The sequence below is a fragment of the Apostichopus japonicus genome, chromosome 1, assembly GCF_037975245.1.
Source record: "Apostichopus japonicus isolate 1M-3 chromosome 1, ASM3797524v1, whole genome shotgun sequence".
Lineage (NCBI taxonomy): Eukaryota > Metazoa > Echinodermata > Holothuroidea > Aspidochirotida > Stichopodidae > Apostichopus > Apostichopus japonicus.
Window position 1 is genome coordinate 1,860,014 of NC_092561.1, and position 20,883 is coordinate 1,880,896.

Genomic DNA, 20,883 nt, shown 5'->3' on the forward strand with positions numbered 1-20,883 from the left:
ATGTCAGCTATAAAACAAGTTTGTACAAACAACTATTTTAATTTTTTTTGGTTGGGGATCCCCACTTAGAAATTATTATTTTACATAACACATTGTCCTGAGACAAGTGCCTCATCGTCAGTCGCTCTGATTATGATACCTGCGTTTGTCAACAACACCCGCGTGAAAGCAAAACTGACATGATGAAAGCGACTGGTACCTCGAGTCTACTTGTACAGTTTCTGGAAACTTCATATGGAACGAGATCGCTGATCGCAAAATAACGACGGGCGCTATACCACGAAGCGGAAGGAATATTCTTGCTCGACATTAAGAAGTTTTATTCAGGTTAACGATTGAAAAACAATGAGTCGTATCGACTACAGCAAGTGGGACCACATAGAGGTATTTATGTTAACTTTTTGGCTCCAAAATGTAACTTTTGCAGTTTCTTTCTCTTCATATTCGTTAGGCTACTATCTTGAAGCATTTTTGTCATTTGCATGAGTACCAAATCCACGAAATAAACCCTTTGTAACCTAGATATATGGACATAGGAATGAAAGGTTTAAATTTGAGTCCAAACAATTTTCAAATGACGAGAGGGTCTTTTTTCATTATCCAATATTTCACATCTAAAGTTAGTGGGCTTCTTCCAGGATGCCATTGTGCTGTCTAGGCATAGGCCTAGCATATGTAGCATGGACATTGCGAAGTTCGGACACCTAAGCCTTAAAACACCCCAAAACTATAACTTCCTTTTATTGACAAATATGTAAGTACTTGCTTGCACACGGGTCATTTTGGAGAGAAAATAACTGTAGCTTCGTAGTTTTTTTGTGTGAAATTGGCTCTTGCTGTAGGTTGTCATGGTGAAATCGTGTTTTTCTTAGTTTTTCGCAATGTTCCACACTACGCAATACTGACTATACTTCAAATCATGCTAATGTAAAACTTAAAAGCTGTGAAGTTCTGACAGATCATAAATTTACTCAGCAGATGCAGTTTGGTAACTACTGTGGGTTCTAGGCTATCTGTTAAATACATTAATATAGTAATCATACCCTCATGCTGTTTGAAGATTAGGAACTGGGGATCAAGTATCGCATTTCTTCGGTTAGATTGTTCCATTTATTTATTAGGGATATTTTACAGTAACAACATTTGTCCTTTGACTAAAGACTTTACTACTGCAATTGTGGAAAACTCTCTTTCTAACATGAAGTCAAAATATTCAACATAAGTTTATTTTGCTTACTTTTATGTTTAGGTTTCAGATGATGAGGACGAAACCCATCCCAATGTGGATACTCCAAGTCTATTTCGGTGGCGACATCAAGCCAGAGTTGACAAAATGGAGAAGTCTCAGCAGGAAAAGGAAGAATTTGAGACTGGAAAAAATCAGTAGGTTACTGTAAAACCCTCAATCTTAATGTTGCATTTGATGCTAAACTTTATAAAGTGGGAAAATGAGGTACCAGTTAATGCCAGGAATATTTTGGCTAAATTAGTCAAAATCTTCAACTTGCATAACGATATAATAATAAAGTAAAACATAACATAAAGTTTTAATTCCTCTTAAAGGTGTATCACGACAATTAATTGCTGTAAAGACTTACACATTAAATTGGTCGATCTCCAAGGTTGCTAGACCATAGATAGAAGTTTTCAACTGCCATGTTCTACCCACCATGTGATAGCTGATGTCTTGGACTATCACACTACATTCAATTTTTGCCACCATGACTGTTTAGATTTTGAGCTACTGTAGAAGAGCTCAAAGTTAAGCATCTAGTGCTCCCAAACCCATCTGCTAGCTCTCTTTTTAAGATGCCCTAATTCACCTTCAATCCTCCAGATTTTTTGACCATGAGTAATTTATTTGTCCGCTTCAACCACAAAGCATCAAAAAAGAATGATGATGATGACTCAGAAAATGCCGATAAATTGTCAATCCCAGTAGGTCACTTTAAGGGTATTTTCCGACGCTTAACCTTCCAGAGGGATGTGCACTATTCTAATTGTAGTGGTACCTAAAGCAGTATTGTGAGTTGAAGAGTCTTGTGATACAATACTGTGATACAATAATGTATCTGGTAGCACATAACCTCAGTGTAGCAAAATCTTGCAGAAGGCTCCAGGTCCTTCACAAACAATCACTGCGCAGAAAAGAAAGTAAAAAAAGTACCCATAAACTAAAATCTGTAACCCCCCCCCCCCCCCAGAAGAATTAACAGCAGGGAAGAGAGTTTAGGCCTTTTGAGAATAAACAGAAATATATATTATACGTACAGTATCAGACATGTTCGGTTGTCCGCTTTGCTATAAACCGTAGTGGTAATTTGGCAGTAGTGGCTAGCATGTCCATGGGAATCCCAAGGTTTTCTAACCCTGCCTAATCTGTTATTCCACCAAAATCATTCCAGGAACGCTTTAAAGGGGCTAGAGTTGAAGGAAATAATATATATTCTTAATTTCATCCTGATGAATTTTTGAATTCCCAAAAAAGGGAAACAATGGATTCACTCTTACTGACCTTGCAAAATTTTGTCTGGGACCATGGATTGCAAAGTCGGCGATGACTATAACGCCGATCACAAAGTCGGTAATTACCATTACCGTTAGATTTGTTCAATACAGCAGCATACAGAAACTTTGTACTCAAAGCCAAAGCCAAAGATGAATTAACTAGGTCACTGCATGCTAACTTCTTCAATACAGCCCTCATCTCTTTTCGGGGCACATTTCATACTGTAGTTTTGATTTTTAATAGCTCAATAGTAAGGAGCATGGAATTAGTTCTGACCTTGTAGATCATCGCTAAGTTAGATTGAGACAGTGATAGATCATGTAGAGATATCACACTGTGATAGGATTAGAGATATTACACTGTGATAGGATTAGAGATATCACACTGTGATACACAGTTACCTTTGAAGGATGACTTAACATAGAATTTAAGTAGTCGCAAGTTTAAAGAAAAGAACCAGTGTTAGTATGGCTTAATAGCCTAAATAGAAATTCCTGTCTTCATGATATTTTACATATAAAGTACATTACTAAATCCATAGAATTCTCCTTTTAATTCTCCCCAAATTGATGACATCATCATCTCCTCAGTGCAGGGTGCCTAAATTATGTTAATATTTCAGTAATTGTTTTATAAATTATTCTAATACCTCAACCAAAACAAGTTCCTTTTAAAATTTATATTTTGGTGAAATTCAACACCATTCGCCATGGACAAATTTTTAACACATTGGAAACGTATCATTTCTGGTCATAAAAGTCTCCTGTGTTCCCATTGAGATGGTGTTGCATATGAGGAACTGACCCAGTCACTAACCCCCCCCCCCCCCCCCTTCATCTTTGCCTTCATTTTCTTGATGGCCTGGCTAAGCAACTGCCTTATCATGGTTTATGAGTAACAAATCGTACAAGAAATTTCCCAATATCGAGGCCAAAAGTTGCTTCAGCAAACTAACGTCTTGGAAAGAGTAATTATTATTTCATAGTTTGAAGGATGTTCTTTTATTGAATTTATAAAGTTATGAACCATGCATAGTCTCAATTAATAATGTTTTTCTTTACGTTTAACCTTCTTTCAGGACTTTAGATAAACTACAGGAGGCTAAAAACCATTTGGAAAAGTTGAAGCAAGAGAATGCTAGTGAGGTACTACAAAATTTTACCATCTTTCAAATAAAGTTTTGCAAAGTGACAGAAAAGTTGTCTTCATGGTAAATCCCTTTAAGCTCGAGCAAAAAGCCTTGAGCATGAAAGTATTTTTTCCCCCCTTTCTTTGGAGGTAACTGTGTGTGTTGTTGGCATCAGTCTCAAAACAGATATTTTACAAAAGAACGACAGATTAATGCTACAGAAACAGATATCGTCCCTCTAACAAAAGATGTCGTATAATCCAGAAATATTAGAAAATTTTCATAATGTAATAGTGGATGAGCTTCATCTATTGTAAGTGTATCTGATTGTAAGTGAGGGAAACTTGGTAACAATAGAGCATATCTACCCCAAGGCCCTCATGTTCAAAGGCCATCATGTTTAAGAATAGAAATAGAAAATGGGTACAAGTGAACCCTTGAAGTATGAGTAAAGATAACAGAAGAAGTCTTTATAAGAAGTAATTATTACATTAGTTTGCTTTACTATGCACAAAAAGATGGATTTATTTGTAAAGTCATCAAAGCTCATAATCACTTTTCCCACCATTCTTGTGCTTCATTACACTTCTCAGGCAGAGATTGCTGCAGCGAGTGCAGAATTGAAGAAACTCGAAGATGACCAGGAGAGATGGAAGGAGAAGGAAGAAGAGCTCGCTAGGAAAGAAAGGGTAAACAAATCTGAAATTTGTAAACAAACTTGATAAACTCCTAAAACAAGTTCAAAGAATTTCTCACCAAGTTACTGTCACAACTTGTGTAGGACATAGCAAAATGTGTCAATATAAAAACTGGGAACTAATACGAATGGCACCCTCTATAATGATAATGGATATCATCATAATGGTAATGAAGAATATTTTTATGTTCCTTCATAGTTAACTCCTTGGAATGTGGACACTCTCAGCAAGGAAGGTTTCCAGAAGACGTTGATCAACAAGTACCCCGAGCCCGAGAGCGAACCAAGCAACGATGAAGAAAGCATGGAGAGACAGGTACTAAAGGCACTATTTGAGACTAAGAAGTTATTAATCAGTTGTGACTTCAAAATATGCTAGAAATATAACAAAATGGGCACCTCTTCAAATATGCTAGAACAATAAAAAAAAAACATAGCAAATGGGCACCTCTGCTCCAACACTTCACCCCTCCTTTTTTATCTGTCAAACACAGAACGTAATATAATATAATATAAATAACTTCTTAATATAGCGCCAAGTACCAAAAGGCCTCTAGACGCTTTACAAAACCTAAAACAAATACAAAAATGAAAAGACAGAAAAATCAAAGAAATGAAAAGTCTAGAAAACACAAACGAAAAATAAACATTATGTAAAATGCGAACACAAAAATGTAAAAACACGAGAAGACTTAAACAGACCAAAACCTATAAAAAACAAAACAAAGGATAATATGCCTCCTGACTGAGTTATTTACCTACCAAGTAGAGATTCTTGATTATTTCTTTGTTTTGCTTTGATTTCTCTCTTGTTTTTAATTGCAATTATAGAGTAGGACGTTGCTTGTGGAAGTTTCTTGCTTCGTTAGCATGCCATTTTAATTTTCTTTGGCTTTATAATTTTGGACAGCAGTTCTTTGTCTTTGTTATGTTCTTATTTTGTACATTTATAATTTCTGTGAAATGTTCTCAACTCCAACTTTCAGAACATTCCATTCTTTATCAAGTATGTAAAGGACCTGCTTTGCTAAAGATTGTGTTTGGCGTGATATAAAAGTATTAAGAAAATTTGTGGCAATTTTTTTTTTTCAGAGTAGGTACAACAACATTTAACCGAAATTTCACACCAGTGCCCTCTTGTACCTGAATCAGTAGTTACGTACTTCCTCTTACGGGAATGATTATCCGTTTTAACCCCCAAAACCAAATCCCTCTTTTAAGATGCTTTTAATAATCAGACCTGACATGATATTAAGCTAAGAATCTCTGTAAGCCTACATAATTAATTAAATTTGTTGAAAACATTATCTCACCTATCAATCTTCTCTTCATTGCAGAAAAAATTTGTTGAGAAACACGAGGATGAGATCAAAAAGTTTGGCATGTACAAGAGACTAGACGACAGTCTACAGTTTATGATAGATCACACTCACCTGGCCTGCGAATTCACAGCAAACTACTTGGTCATCTGGTGTATCGACCTGGAAGAAGAAGGGGTAAGTCACGAAAGAAACATCAAGATCTTAAAGGGAGGCATGGGGGGGGGGGGGGACACATTCCGCCAATTATGATGGTTAACTTTTATAACAGAGATTGTTGTGGAGAAGAACTTCCACAAGGAGTTAAGAAAGATCGTGCACCGTTCGGGAGATGTTTAGAAGTGGTATCTGGCAGCCGTCATGTTGTAAATCTATGATGTCATAGTGAAACTAGGAATCTGAAGCCTTGTGCCTTTTCTTTGTCCTTTTTTCCATTTCTTTCGAGATAGATCGTTATCAGGGTTTGACACTGATAACCAATGTCACTCTTATAGAGGTTCCATAGTGTAGACTCAACATTTGCAAAACCAATCTCCATTACAGAAATGAATGAATGAATGAATCAATCAATATATCAATCAATCAATCAATAAATGAATAAAAGAGAAGGAATCGAAGCCCATGTGGCTTGAAGATTATAATATTGAAATGATCATTTATGTTTATATGTATTTGTGAACCATTCATCTCCAGGGTGTAATGTAGTGTTCTAATTTTGTCTAGCAGTTTTGAAGACTGGGAGTCTTGTCTCTCTATCACGTACGTCGGTTCTGTGTGGAAAACTGCTATACATGTTCACACTGTGTAGCAACTCGACCATTTTGTAAAGCATTTTTGTGATACGAGACCGGATAAGTTATTTCCCTGATATCATCTTTAATTCTTACGAATTAATGGTTTAGTAACTTATCTTTTAGCAAAATGTACTTTTCTGTGTTTGTTATGTGAACAGTGAACATGAATCAAATGACAACAAACAGAAGGAAAAACTGGTATAATCTGCATATGTTGTTCAATTTCCATTAAGAATTTTTCTTCTTAATTACATAATTTTTTTGATTTTTGTTTTCATAGAAATCAGACCTGATGCACCAGGTAGCCCATCAGACGATCACAATGCAGTTTCTGCTAGAATTAGCTAAGAATTTGAAGGAAGATCCGAGGGCTTGCATTCGACCATTCTTCACCAAGTAAGCACCCACTGCGAATAGTCATCATGACGTCAAAATTATGAATAATCAACCTTGAAGACAGAAATTGTTAAAAGGATGGTTTTTGCATTGATTTTGGTACATTTTACTGAAGTATTAAAAATAGTGAAGTTTAAATATCAATGAAGTTCATTAAATAACTTGACTAGTTATGCAAACTTTCAGATGATAAAAGAATGTGATCAAAGTTGGTATAGTGTTCCAAATCATGTTTATGGAATCATTTAATACTCAAATGAAAAAATGTGAAGTTACATAATTTCATTATTTGCTAGTCATATGCCATCAGTGATGAGAAAAAAGAGGAGGCCAGGTGTCTTAGTTTGACTAAAATTTGCAAATATGTTTGCTTCAACAAGAATGTTTTGTTTCATTTCCGGAATAAATATCCCCTCCACTCCTTCTCGCTATCCCCTCTCCTTCCCCCTTCCTTCCCTCTCCTCCCACCTCCTCCTCCCCCCCCCCAAGAATGAACCCCAGACAGAACATTAAAACCACTTCATGTTGAATTTGTTCTTGTCAAGAATGAAAAAGGCAGAGGAACAGTACCAGACGGCATTTACCGACGAATTGGAGGCCTTCAAAGGCCGAGTCCGAGAGAGGGCGGTAGCTCGTAAAGAGAGGGCAAGACAACTGGCCGAGGAACAAGCCAAGCAGGTAAAATAATATCTTGTAAACTTATACTGGAGCCGACTGAACGGACCCGTAACATTGGTCCGGTTGTTTTATACAATTCACGGAATGTTAGAACTGTACCAGAAAAAAAACGGTATGAGTTAGTGTACAAGAATGCTATGAATAATTAATTGCCTATTTTGCATAGCATTTTGATACTGCGATACCAGATGATTTAATCAGTGCACATTTGGTCTAGTGAATATACCGTTTCGGTTCAACTTGCTTTAAGTGAAGACGGCTCAAGTTTTAGTAATCTTCATCTACTCTCACTTGTTAAAAGACATTCAGATAAAATTCATGTTTTAATCATGTGATAAAGTTCTTGTTTTAAGTATTTTGGCCTCCCCATCTCTCCCCCCCCCACCAGCCCCCACCACACCTCTCTCCCCCACTCCCGACTTGTCAACATATTCATGATCAGCTCAATCTGCTTCTAAGTCAGAAATTTTTAACTTTTTTCATCTTTGATTTATCAAAAACAAAATAGGAAGAGGAGGAGAGGAAAGCTCGATTGGGACCAGGAGGTCTGGATCCAATAGAAGTTATGGAATCCTTGCCCATTGTGAGTTTCCTGTGATTTGAAATGAAAACAGTTTTCTCGCTTTATATTTTGGCAGGCCTATAAATGTTTTAATTAAATAATACATTAATATTATAGGACATGATCAGAAAACATCAGGTAATCCATTTGCACTAGTAGAAGGGTTGTAATATGTGATGTAAATTTGCTACTCACTTACCTGCTTCCTCACAACAATTGCACTCTCCCTACCATGTCTAAAGCCTCTGGTAATTGTTTTTCTTACCAGTACCCTCCTTTGGTACAGCTGTTATCCAGTTTAATATCCTCTATTTCATAAGAACATCCAAATTGTTAAAAAGAGCTTAGTTTGTAGAAAGACCCATCCAGACCTTTTGGTGGTACCTCAGGGTGCCTCGTTAAGATTGGAGCAGACGTCATTATAGTGACTACTACATTATGGTTTTAGGATCTGAACAGGATGTGATTACAATGATATTGGCTAAATTTAGTTCATTTTATGATATAGTATCCAAGCCAAACCAGTTGTAAATAAATAAAAGTTAAACAAAAAATTGAAATTTGAATAAACAGTTCAATAATCAAAATATTTTTTGGAAATTAAATATTTCAAAGCCTTTCCTTAATTTTCAATCCTGCCCCTGCCCCCACCATGACAATGTCAAACATTACAAATACTGAGGGAATTTTATCTTCAAGGATATTCGTTGAATTTCAAATTGTTTCCCCCAATATTTCATAATTTGCACAAGATTTGGTCAATCATTGTGACGATTAATGTGAGGATATATGCAACTCTCATTCTTATTCTTACTCCTGGTTTCACGTCGAGGCACACAATATTGCATCTCTAAAAATGCCAATCGTCCCAAAACTAGCTTTTTTCCCAAATTGTGATGAAACCATTTTTGATTGTGAAATTGTGTTTGGGTACCGAGGTACAGAGGTAGTGAATCCTTGGCATGTTTTTTATGAGATATGCAGTACAGTACATACACATGCCAACACTATTGCTTAGATTCCTTTTGACATCCCCATCCCCCCTCCCAGTCCCCACCCCCAGAAGGAAACAAAAATCAGTGGATATTATATATATCATATATATTAAAATTTTGTAAATGACATATTTCTTTTGTTTATACCACAGGAGCTTCAGAAATGTTTTGAGACACAGGATGTCCCTCTCTTGCAAGAGACACTGAAGAAGATGACCCTGAAGGACGCCAAGTACCACATGGACAGGTGCGCCAAGTCAGGACTGTGGGTGCCCTCTCCAGATGCCAAGCCCATCCTCGAACAGGATGATGAAGAGGATGAGGAGGAGGATGATGAAGACGAAGATGAAATATATGAGGATGCTAAAGACCACTGACAGCACGGTCACTAATAACATAATCGTGCCACCACCTTCTGTTAAACAGCGCCCACTAGTTGCATTGCACCAACTTACAGTGTACACCTTTAACTATAAGGATTTACTATATGAGGATAGCTAAGTCTAAGGATTAACACAAAAGATACTGTTTCTGTGTCTTATCCAACCAGTTTTTGCAACGACATGCACATTTCCGTAACTTTTTTAAGAGAATGTGAGCAAATAACTTCTGTTTGTCACGAAGAATCTTGCATTTGAAAATCAGCAGTGTGTAGTGAAATTTCAGAGATCATACAATGTGTCATATGACCTCATCACATGACCACATCAAACAATGTGTCATGTGACTTCATCGCATGACCACATCATACAATGTGTCATGTGACCTCATCACTTGACCACATCATACAATGTGTCATGTGACCTCATCACATGACCACATCATACAATGTGTCATGTGACCTCATCACATGACCACATCAAACAATGTGTATGAGACCTCACGTTACCTTAATCTAGTAAGGTCTGTGACAGTATTGTCATATTGTTACCTAGGTCACCTCGCAATGATAAAGATCATACAGAAGTACTTTTTTTCATTAATAGAAGTAATGCAGGTTACCTTAGTGTGATATTATAATTCATGTTACCTTATAATAGTTATGAAGGTAAGATGTGACTATGAGTTTTTTAGTAAGGTAGGCCACCTCACTAAGATAAAAAGTTTTGTAGGTTACTTCATTATCAATAATAAGGCAATAATATTACCTTATGATATGTAACAGTGCAAGTTACATAATGATATATATGAAGGTAACATGTCATTATGTTGTATAGTATGAAGGTAGGTACCCTAGTGTGTAGGTTACCTCACAATGATGAAATATACTGCAGGTTACTTCATTTATAAATTGTATTGCAAGTGAACCTTTAATGATATGTGGGTAATATGTGATTATGTTGTATAGTAAGGTAGATACCACAATATGAATTACCATAGTGCTAGTAATTCTCATCTATATGTTATAGCTTTCACTTTAACAACATGTAACAAAATTTGGCAGAGTTGCTATGCTGGTATGTTGCTATGCTGGTATGTTGCTATGCTGGTATGTTACTATGCTGGTATGTTGCTATGCTGGTATGTTGCTACGTTAATCAACCTTTACTATATCATTTCTGGTTTTTTGTGTGATCATTTCTAGAAAGAGTTGTCAGAACTTTTGTCTTGCCCAAAAGATTGCTCTAATTTCAACTCACTTTATTCCTATTGTTTATTGAAAATAGAGAGAGCTAAAGTTTGAAGTTGTTTGCTCTTAATATTTTGGGGTTTACTATTGACTGCATGAAAGTAAAGCCATCATCTTCTTGAATGTGAGACATAATACAATTACCCACTTACATCATGAAAGAGAGATAAAACTTTCATGTCTGAAATAATTATTTCAAAACATTGGATAGTGTCATATTATATTTGCACCAGCTCAAGTGCTGGAAATAACTTTAATGATTTGTCCATCCTTCTCCCCTCCCCTCAAGCATAGTCACATGTCCAACTGAAGAACCTCCCCCCACCCCTCCCACTTTCAGACTGAACTATTTTCTGTATCTGTATGGGGGCCATGTGTACCAAGGACTTCAAATGAGCTATATTTTACACACTAAAAGGAAATCAACTTAATGTTAACTCAAAGCAGATAAAACCAGACATGATTCAGTACATTTATTTCTTTGGGTTTCATATATATTCATGTCACCATTCTAAAATATCATATTCCAGATCTGTAAGTACATATTGAAAAGTATCATTTATTTTTATTCATCGTAAATTTAGCCTTAATCCCCATAATTTTATACTTAACACATTTACAATAAATCGCAACATTACAAGTACAGTAGTACCTGAATGTTATTCACCATATCCCTATAAAGTTCCACAATTTTTAATGTGTACAATATTTCCATTTCAAATCACAAACCACATTACCTTTTATAATAGACTTCCATCTGGTTGAATTAGTTTGTTTTAGTTCCTTTGAAACCACTATGAGCTTGACCTCCCATATATCTTACAAAGCAGAATTTTGATAGCAGTTTAAACAGGGCTTATACAAATCATTTCCCACCCGCACAATCTAGTTAATTTATTGTTTTTATTAATGAATATGTTTTTATGACACAAACTACCCTTGTTAAGTGCACTACAACCAACACAAAATTGGGACAGGGCAAGACTAGTTGGACCTAACATCTCAAAGAAGCACTGCACCACCAACCAGAAGTAAGAGTCTGCAGTATGGATGGTCAGGTAGAATAAAGAAACAAGTGTGTTCTAGCTGTCTCATACCTTGCCATTGTGGAAATGTAACTCCTTTTTTTTCTGTCATCAAAATTGACATGTTTTTAATTATAAACCTATCAGGGTTGTTACTGTTTACAGATCATTCTATGTCATGCTACCATACTCCCTCAAAATTCACTGTTTCATAAAACCCCACCCCCCCCCCCCCCCAAGTGGGTGGGACTTAGTGTGGCATTGTCCCAACTGGGTGCGGTGGCTTGACTTGAATTACCAACAAGTTTGTAGAAGACTCGGTGATCTAAAAGTATGGACAGTTTTTTGGTCTTCTCCAGAAAGTAGGTTGAATAGTTTAACCTGCAGTGACTGTGCTATGTATGTACATGGATTATAAAAATCATCAGACCTGAACATGAGCTCAATTAATTCATCTGATATAGTTGCATACTAAATGATCACATTAAACCAACGCCCACCACACATTCTCAAAAATTTACTCTTAAATTATGATCCAGCAATCTAAAACTTTGGAATTGGTGTAAAAATGACAATTAAAATAAAAAGAATGACAGTTATTTTTATCCAAAAAATATTTTAAAATTTCAATTTTCTAATATCTGCCAAGAACTTCTTAATTTTTTTGGTATGCATGCCACTTATAGTATATTGTAAAGGATTCAAATTCATCAAAAATAAAACTTGAACTTGGTCCTAGTTTGGTTACAGAGCAACGAAGAGCACCCCCCCCCCCCCAAAGAGTTCAGTAATGAGCATTAAAGTATACAGCTAATTAAGATTTAAACAAAAACAAAGAAATCATTTCTATCATAGTTCTCAAAAGATTTAAAATTCATCCTTACTTACTCTTCCTAAGCTAATAATTATGTTAGATTTAGTGTTACTCAGATGTTCTACAAGAAAACAAAAATTGTGGGTGCACTGAACTAAAATCACAACATGAATACATGGTATCTGCTGTAAAGTTCTGTCCCTTTACATATTTCAAATGGATGTTCTGCATACATTTACTGGATTATGCAATTTGGAGTGTTAGCTCAGTGGTTAACGCCGGTGCCATCCAATCAAAAGGTCCCCAGTTCGAGTCACTCCAAGATTTATGTATGTCATCCAGTTACAGAGTTGTCGACAATTTATAATCATGGACGTTAAATATGAATCTAAGAGACTGACTTTGGTCAGCTTGCGGCTTTGATAAGCCAATGAGGCTTCTTCGCAAGTTCCTGCTTCCTTCTTACTAAAATGGACCACACCATATTGCAAAAAACTATTCTGCATGCATACACAGTTATATATATATATATAAAATGGACATTGACAAATTACAATGAGTATTTATAAGGCATGCAATTATCGATAACACAAAAACTTAAGGTGTATAAATCCTTGCTTCAAAGGACTGGAATCGCTAATGAGAGACCAGTCCACTGTCTGACAGAAACTCTACCAAGATTCAAAAGTCAAATTGCTCTAGTGAGTCATGTGACATTTTGATCACATTTTTGCTGCAATGTACTACGGCAACTAACTTGTTTTACCCCATACACAAGTGGAATATTTATCAATATTTATCAAGTTAGAACTGTCATGGACCGAATCAATGATGCCATTTATCATTTGTTTGTTGTTTAAACTAAAATATCACTCAGTAGACTTTAAATTTTGAATGAGGCACTGATGCCACCACTTTTTACATAGGACCCCTTATGACCCCATTATGGCTATGACTAGGCCTTTACTCTCATCAGCATTGATTTGTTACACTCTGTGAAATGATTTTGCCATAGCAGAAATATAGATATGTATTGATTGATTGATGGATTGATTCGCAATTTCAAAGCATCAAAACAGTGGCTATTGGTCGTGAAATAAAAATGCAGACCACTGTTAACTCTAAACCACAACTAAGGAATGTACAACGTCATGTCAAAACAGGCCATGCATAAGTTTAATCGAGGCATCCATAAAAACGTTGTCAATCGAGTGGAAATGATTTAAAAGCATGAATGGATTATGGAAAGTGACATTTTAAAATTTCTATGACACATTGACAAAAGAGATCAATAGATGGATGTTCATTCCTGATCGACATATTACAGGGTGTCTGATCAGTTAATACCTTTGTTGCGATCGGTCTCCTAACCTGAACTAGTTGCATTAACGTTAATTTACATCACCTCCCATACACCTCAGAGCTCTCAGTGAAAACCATTTTGCCAGACCAGATTCCTACTTTATAATCTGCTAAAGGTCTGCTACAAAACACTGACACATTCATTCCAAGTAACTGACAGTACTATGACAAGCTTTTATCGATTCCATGTTTTCATCTAAAAAAAAGAAATATACCAAAATTGTTTTACTTGACAAGTTCATGCAATTCTTAAGCCCTGCCTATGCTTTGTTGTTTATGACCATTTCTGATGAGCTTTGCCCTTCTTAATATTGGTTTTTAAAAATTAACAATTTATGAAAGGTTTAACACATTTTTCCTAATCTCAATTTTTGTATCTAAATGAGTTTGGTGCTCTCACCAACCACCACCTACCAAAAAGTACAAAACTGTCTAATTTGATTCATTTTCTCAAAAAGCCTTCCAACCATAATTATTCAAGCAGAAAAGGAGGCAGACTTATTGTTGGTGAGTTGTCATGGATACCACAGACCAAAATTATAAAACAAGCACCACATTCTAAATATAAACTGATGAAAGTATTAAGTAAAACTGAAAAGCAATTTAGGGGTCTCGTTATTTATCCATCTTTTTGTTTATAGGCATTGGCTTATTCTGTGGACATTTCATTAAATTGCTGCCATTTACCACTCATCAGTGAAATCAAATATAGATTACAAAACGAAAATTTAGAGTAACAAAGTTACTAGATAAATTGCAAATTAAATGAATAAAACGAAGAAAAGTGGTGATATGCCATGGACTAACATGAATGAATTATTGGTACACAGAAGACAAAATGACAACGGGGCAAAAGTGAAAGAAATACCAAATTGATTGTTGACAAGCTCAATCCCCCTGCCAAATTTACATTTGTAACCCACAACGCATTGTCAACATGCTTCTTTGAATCCACGAAGGTCATGTTCACGAATGTCTTAGATATTTATATTTGTGACGCTTTCCGAGGCATTGATATTACAACATGCGAGATAACCACTGAGTGCTGAAAGCATTTTGTGCTTAAAGGAATACTGCCCTAACTTTTGACATTTTATTTTTCAAATACTATTTGTTGAATTGATAGAGGTTCTGTCAAAATGAGTTTCTCAGACGCCAAAATGAATTGTTTGCTTTAATACACTCACCACACTTAATTGGAAATATATTTGTTTCTTGGTTATGTGTGTAAGAGGTAGAAAGACATGTTGATAGTGGGGAATAAAAATGATTGTTCAATGGAGTATTTATAGGCATTGTTTTAAAAAGTAAACAGAAGTCGTGCTTTAAGTCATGGACAGTAGGGAGTTGACTGTTGCACCCTTGTCGCCTCGGTTGGCTTCTAATACCGACCGTATAACCTCGGAATCCATGTTAGGGAACATCTCCTGGATGCTCTGGAGGTCAGCCTGTGTGATAGGGGCACCTTGGGGTGCTTGTTGCTGGACCTGTGGAGGTTGCTGTGGTACCATTTGGGGTTGCTGGGGTACTTGTGGATATGCCATAGGTGGAGGGTAACCTGCTGGAGGATAAGCTAACAAAAAAGTACAAAACAAAGAAAGAAAATGATAAGAGAACAAGAAATACAAGTATTTAAATCAACGAGTCAATGTTATATATTAGAAACAGAAAAAAAACTTATTTTATAGCTAAAATTAACATTTGGGATTTAATTGGTAGAGGGTTTCATTTGTAACTTCAATAAATTTTGCTAAGAGGAGGCAGAAAACACAAGTTGCTTGTCAAGAGAAGGTGTTTACAAAGTTACAAACAGCATATCTATTACTTATGCAGGTAGAATATAGCTTATGAAAGTCAGCTACAACTTATTAATCCTAATAAAATGAAACTGTTAGCAAACTGCTTATCCACTAAAGAGCCTGTGTAAGAGAATGTGTAAGTAAAAGTATGTTGGACTGATGTTTCGATCCTAGCAGGATTTACTTGAGAAGAAGATCCTGCTAGGATCGAAACGTTAGGCCAACTTACTTTTACACTGATTAATCCTGGCAGGAACCTCTGAAGAGGCAGACTGAATGGGGCAATGCGTTAAGACAGACAGATTAAGGGGTTTAGGAATATTGTTGTTAAGTATCAATAAGGGTAAGTTACATACTTGCAACGGGAGCAGCCATATAGCCGTAGCCAGGCATCACCATCGGTATTTGCTGGGTGTAAACCATCTGTGGTTGAGGGGCATACATCATAGGCATCACTGGCACTTGCTATGTAAGAGAAAACAAACAACGAAACAACAATCATATTTATGACTATATTTGAATAGTTCTGTTAAGCCGTCTGCACACTGCTCAACTGAATGTGACCCAACCAGACTCTACAGTCTTAAATATAAAGAAATCCTGGATGGCCTTACGGTACGCTGAAGGTTATGATTGGTTATGATGGATCAAGATATTCCCAGTGTTAAACTGGGGAAACTCAACATGACATTTCAGCTGGACCGGCAATCCGCAGCTTGCTGTGATTCGCTACTAAAATTGCCCATTTGTAACAAATGTAACCAATCAAGTGGGAAAATTTTGCCCATGATTTAGGACAGTTTGCAACCATTGAAAACTAGGTCACCAAGGTCAAGTTCAGCCCTTTCAAAAGTGATGACATCGGGGGCTGTTTCATGTCAGTTTATTCCAAAAATCGAGGAGCTGCAAGGGTCGATTTGATTTCATAAGAGGTTTATTGTAGATGAACGCAGAGACCCATGGGATGAAAATGGCTGGATTAAGTTGAAAGAACAGACCTAATATTTCACAATGTTACCCACCTGCAAACCAATGCAAGGGAATAAAACATCTACTTGGCTAAAATTAACTTCTCACTGGCATTTTCCTGAATTACAGGACAAGACTATGAAGGTAAACCAATAATATTTGTTGATAATTTAAGCTATAATAGGAGGCTTATGTTAGGTACAAAAATCATGCCAATCTTTCTTTTACTGACAATTTGCTCTCCACCTTTAATATCATGTGATTATGTTCTTAATGTCTTCTGGCAAATACCTGCAAGTGCCTGTTTCCTTCCAACCAACAAATGGCATAGTTCCAATTGCTCAGCCAATAAATAAATTGATCTGGAGGCCTGCAAATAAGGCGGAGCAGAAGTCTAATATCGAAATGTTACGAAACTTCCAAGTTGGATGAAAAACATTGTATATTAAAAGCCGGGAGATACACAAAGAGGATGGAAAAAATGATTGTAAATGTTGAATTATGTATGTTTGATGTCAAAGGTTATACCTGGTAAGCTAAGACTAGATTTATCATTCCTTCTTTGTCCTCTCCTTGCTTCCCAGAGAGTGGATACCAGTCTTCTTTGCTTTCTCCGTTGAAGATCATTTGTGGCAGCTGAACCAACGTCCAAGCGATTCTGTTATCTGTTGTGAATGCTTTCTGTGAGATGGAAAATAAAGAAACATTAAGAATTACAATACATCCTCCTCATCGAGTGAAACTTGAGAAAAGTTTTAATGGTTGCAGTTTCCACTGAATTCGATAGAAACCATTTGGTACGATTCAGTAACCGTTTATGAAGTGACCTCATATCTGAAAATATAATCTGTCAAAACAGAACCACATCACAGGGCAATAAAATTGTGTAACTTGCAAACAGAGCAAACCAATTCATTAAAATTTGTGGGACAAATCGTTTTTCTGTGTTGAGGTTGATAACTCATTGATTAAGAGTAGCCAAGTATTTTAACAAAGTTATATCTCTGAGTTGGATTGAAGAGAATCCAATTATTTGAGACAGAATGACATGACTCGGTTAGAATGACCTAGCAAGCTATCACAATGTAAAACTGGTCTGATTGGGGCAACACCAGATGATAACATTTACAGCAACAAGTCTATTGATGTCAAAGTTGTTTATATGCCTGACAGAGTGAATATAAAGTTCAATCAGCTACATTTCCAAGTTGGTCAAGTTTAACATTTGACACAGTGTTTATTTTCATCACCTCCCACAGTATCTGTTTATAGCTCTAGTTGTATTTCCACCCTGAGTATTCTGCGGCCTACCCTGCTATTAGGCTTAGCATACAATTCACTCGGCTCAACTAGATTCTGAAATATATATTTATCCAGAGTGCTGAGAGTGAGTCAGAATCCTAGTAATAGGATATTCATCACTGACCTCATCGAATATTTCTAAGTGTATGGCATCGACACCAGGAGGCAAGTTGCACTGTATGGTCTTGTTCCACCTTGGGTTCTTGGCTCCATTCATATCTGTCGGTGTTTCAAACACTGCATGGCCTATTCTGATTCGGCAGTATGGATCCATTCTGGTCACACCATAGTTCTTAGCAAGCTTTGCCTGGAAACACAATAGAAAATACAATATACAAAGACTGAAATTTTAGTCGAAATACTTGTTAAGGATTTAATTATCAAACAGAATATCAAACACGAATCCAGTTATGTATTAAAGTTATTATGAAATTTTGAAAACGAGAGTAGTTATTAATTGGGCGATACAAACTGTAATAAAAGAAATGATTCCCTCCAGCCATATTTTAACCTGTCATAAAACTGCAAAAACTGCCATATATAAAACACATTCTCAAACACCTCAATTGTTTGTGGAGAAAGTTTTATCCAATTTTTAAAATGAAATGTAATGTTTACCTGCATACATGTGATACTAAGCCGACCCATGGTGTTAGCTCCAGTACCAGTACCACCATACTGTATGGCCCTAGCTGTTTGCTCATCGTGGTTTATCTGTTGCTGCTGTGGTGTTTGTTGGTTTGTAGGTACGGATGGATCTACTCGAAGGAAATCTTCTGGGAGCGATCCGATCATCACCTGCCAAGTAGAAAACGTATAAACTACTTTGTACTACATTTCGTACTCAGAGCAGTTTGGAAATCTAGTATTGATAGGCCTACTGGTGGAAATATTTAGGTGCTATAGACCGAAGCTATCAAACTCAAAACAAATGGGGCAAAAAGAGCTAGTCAAGGGGAATAAGGCATCACACTTTCACTAATTACCAAGCTGCCGGGCAAATAAGGAATACATGCCACAAGTGTTATCTGCCCAGCACTTAGGTTAACACTAGGTTAAGGGAGGAAGCATACAAAACTGTCTGTTAACTGTTATTTGTAAACTGACTGATGGTCTGCACCATCAAAGTTTAAATAGATGTACTGGATATATATTCCACAGTCTCTTCTGAGCTATATGGTGGTGAACAGTAATTTCTTATTTTCTCTATCCTCTCTAAAATCTCTCCTTGCTTCCATGCATTTTGACTCGAGACCTTTAGAAGAAGGCCTAGGTATAGGCTCAAGTGTTAAGCTAGGCCTAGCCTACATTGTAATTTATCTGATTTTAAAAGGTAATTTTGTATTTAAGTAGTAAAGATAAATCTGCAGCCTTGCTGTATAATTCAGGGCACAGGTTAAACGAACAATTGTTCACAGTCTTACCATATATGTGACTAAAGGCCTGTGTACATAGAAAATTAGGCTTCAGCTATGTATGCCCGGAGGCCAGCTACTTCTTACAAGTATACTACTTAGTACTTACTAGGACTAGCCTATAGGCCAATTTGGCTTTTAGGTTGAATGCATAATGAACCATTTACACATTTACATCACTAATGACAACAATTTAAATTATTGGATTTAATTAAATACTAAGAGTACTCTGATGTTCAGTCAAGTCTGCTTCATATTAGATATGTATTACACCTATAATTGCACTCATTCCATGATTCATTTCATTACTCATGTGATAGGCTAGTCGTGAAACCACTACCAATTATAAAGGTATCATACGAAGTACAAGGAAGAAGACATTTTGTACTGAATAACAATACATGTCAGCAGAGCCTACGTCATTGTGACAATAAGTAGTTGATGCAAAATGATTACTTATTTGTTTCACAAATCTTAATAATTCACTCTACCTGGTCCCTTCTGGAAGATGGAGTGGTAGCTGCCATTATGCTAATGGAAAGTTTTCCTTTATTATTTATATACCCCAAACCTTAACTTCCGTTATCGTGCATGTAACTTTTGAGTAGCTATTACAGACGTAGACGACGTAAGTACGTAAGTAACAATCTAGCCTATTTTACGGAGTAACCACAACTGAGAATCCTGAATAAGTTATTCCAAGCGGGGTGTCACAAAAAAAAAACTGGAATATGCGTAATTAATTGGTCCGAGACATTTTTTTTTACATTTTCGTGCTACGGACTCTAAGGCATGTATTCTTTGCACGAGAGGAAAAGATATATAAAACGACTTGGCTAAGACTTTTATTAGACAGCCTAGACAGGCCAACATGCAATGATCCGCGTAAGGATCAAAGTGGTGTCAAAGTGGTTACGTGAGGAATAGTGATCAGGTTTGGCCCAGTGCTAACGCTAATTGCAACGCTAGTCAATTTCAACTTTTGTCCAAGGGAGTAGGAACCGGGGGGGGGGGGGGCTGGGGGGCGCCAGCCCCCCCAGTGAAAAATGTGGAGGGGCGGAAGTATCATTCCGCCCCCCCCCCCCGCTTCGCAAGTCAGAAAACCCCTTTTTCATTTCCAAATGAGAAAAAAAATCTCATTTGGAGCACCAAATTGCATCTAAGGCCTGGTGAAAATACAAAATTAAGTTTACAAAATGGAGTGGGTGTTGAAGTGTGCTATATTGCACCAAATTGCATCTGAGGCTACCTGGAAATGCAAAAAATTCCAGGCCGGCCATCAGTCTTCAGCCCCCCCACTCAAACTAAGTACCTTCCTACGCCACTGCTTTTGTCCCCCCACATGCATGGACCTTCGTCGATCATTTTGTTTTGTTGGAAGTTAATTGGACCCATCATTCGCCTATAATTATGTTGGCCCCATATATAAGTGACATAAGCAAAAATAGAAATAACATGAACCAATTCGTTTTAACATGGCCCCCAGCA

At 36.6% G+C, this 20,883-nt stretch overlaps 2 protein-coding genes across 2 annotated transcripts; one reads left to right on the plus strand and one right to left on the minus strand.

Moving 5' to 3' along the window:
- Positions 1–226: 226 nt before the first annotated feature.
- Positions 227–10,764, plus strand: LOC139976339 (hsp90 co-chaperone Cdc37-like). The gene is made up of 10 exons (XM_071985061.1): positions 227–384; positions 1,250–1,383; positions 3,588–3,654; positions 4,232–4,327; positions 4,535–4,651; positions 5,673–5,831; positions 6,729–6,844; positions 7,390–7,522; positions 8,031–8,105; positions 9,232–10,764. Exons 1-10 carry the CDS (start codon positions 346–348, stop codon positions 9,454–9,456), a joined length of 1,161 nt encoding a protein of 386 aa, XP_071841162.1. The 5' UTR covers positions 227–345; the 3' UTR covers positions 9,457–10,764.
- A 3,790-nt stretch (positions 10,765–14,554) lies between these two features.
- On the minus strand, positions 14,555–20,044 carry LOC139976414 (toll-interacting protein-like). The gene is made up of 6 exons (XM_071985158.1): positions 19,887–20,044; positions 18,599–18,778; positions 18,105–18,287; positions 17,207–17,359; positions 16,066–16,174; positions 14,555–15,483 (listed from the first exon to the last, which is right to left on the minus strand). Exons 1-6 carry the CDS (start codon positions 19,920–19,922, stop codon positions 15,236–15,238), a joined length of 909 nt encoding a protein of 302 aa, XP_071841259.1. The 5' UTR covers positions 19,923–20,044; the 3' UTR covers positions 14,555–15,235.
- Positions 20,045–20,883: the final 839 nt, after the last annotated feature.

What these genes read in the sequence shown, in the direction of transcription:
- LOC139976339 (XM_071985061.1), top strand. Translation starts at nt 346, where the DNA reads ATGAGTCGTATCGACTACAGCAAGTGGGACCACATAGAG. An exon ending in TTTGAGACTGGAAAAAATCA is followed by an intron (nt 1,384 to 3,587) that starts GTAGGTTACTGT and finishes ACCTTCTTTCAG; the next exon opens with GACTTTAGATAAACTACAGG. An exon ending in TCGACCTGGAAGAAGAAGGG is followed by an intron (nt 5,832 to 6,728) that starts GTAAGTCACGAA and finishes TTGTTTTCATAG; the next exon opens with AAATCAGACCTGATGCACCA.
- LOC139976414 (XM_071985158.1), bottom strand. Translation starts at nt 19,922, where the DNA reads ATGGCAGCTACCACTCCATCTTCCAGAAGGGACCAG. An exon ending in TTAGTATCACATGTATGCAG is followed by an intron (nt 18,288 to 18,598) that starts GTAAACATTACA and finishes TTGTGTTTCCAG; the next exon opens with GCAAAGCTTGCTAAGAACTA. An exon ending in TATGGCTGCTCCCGTTGCAA is followed by an intron (nt 15,484 to 16,065) that starts GTATGTAACTTA and finishes CTTTTTTGTTAG; the next exon opens with CTTATCCTCCAGCAGGTTAC.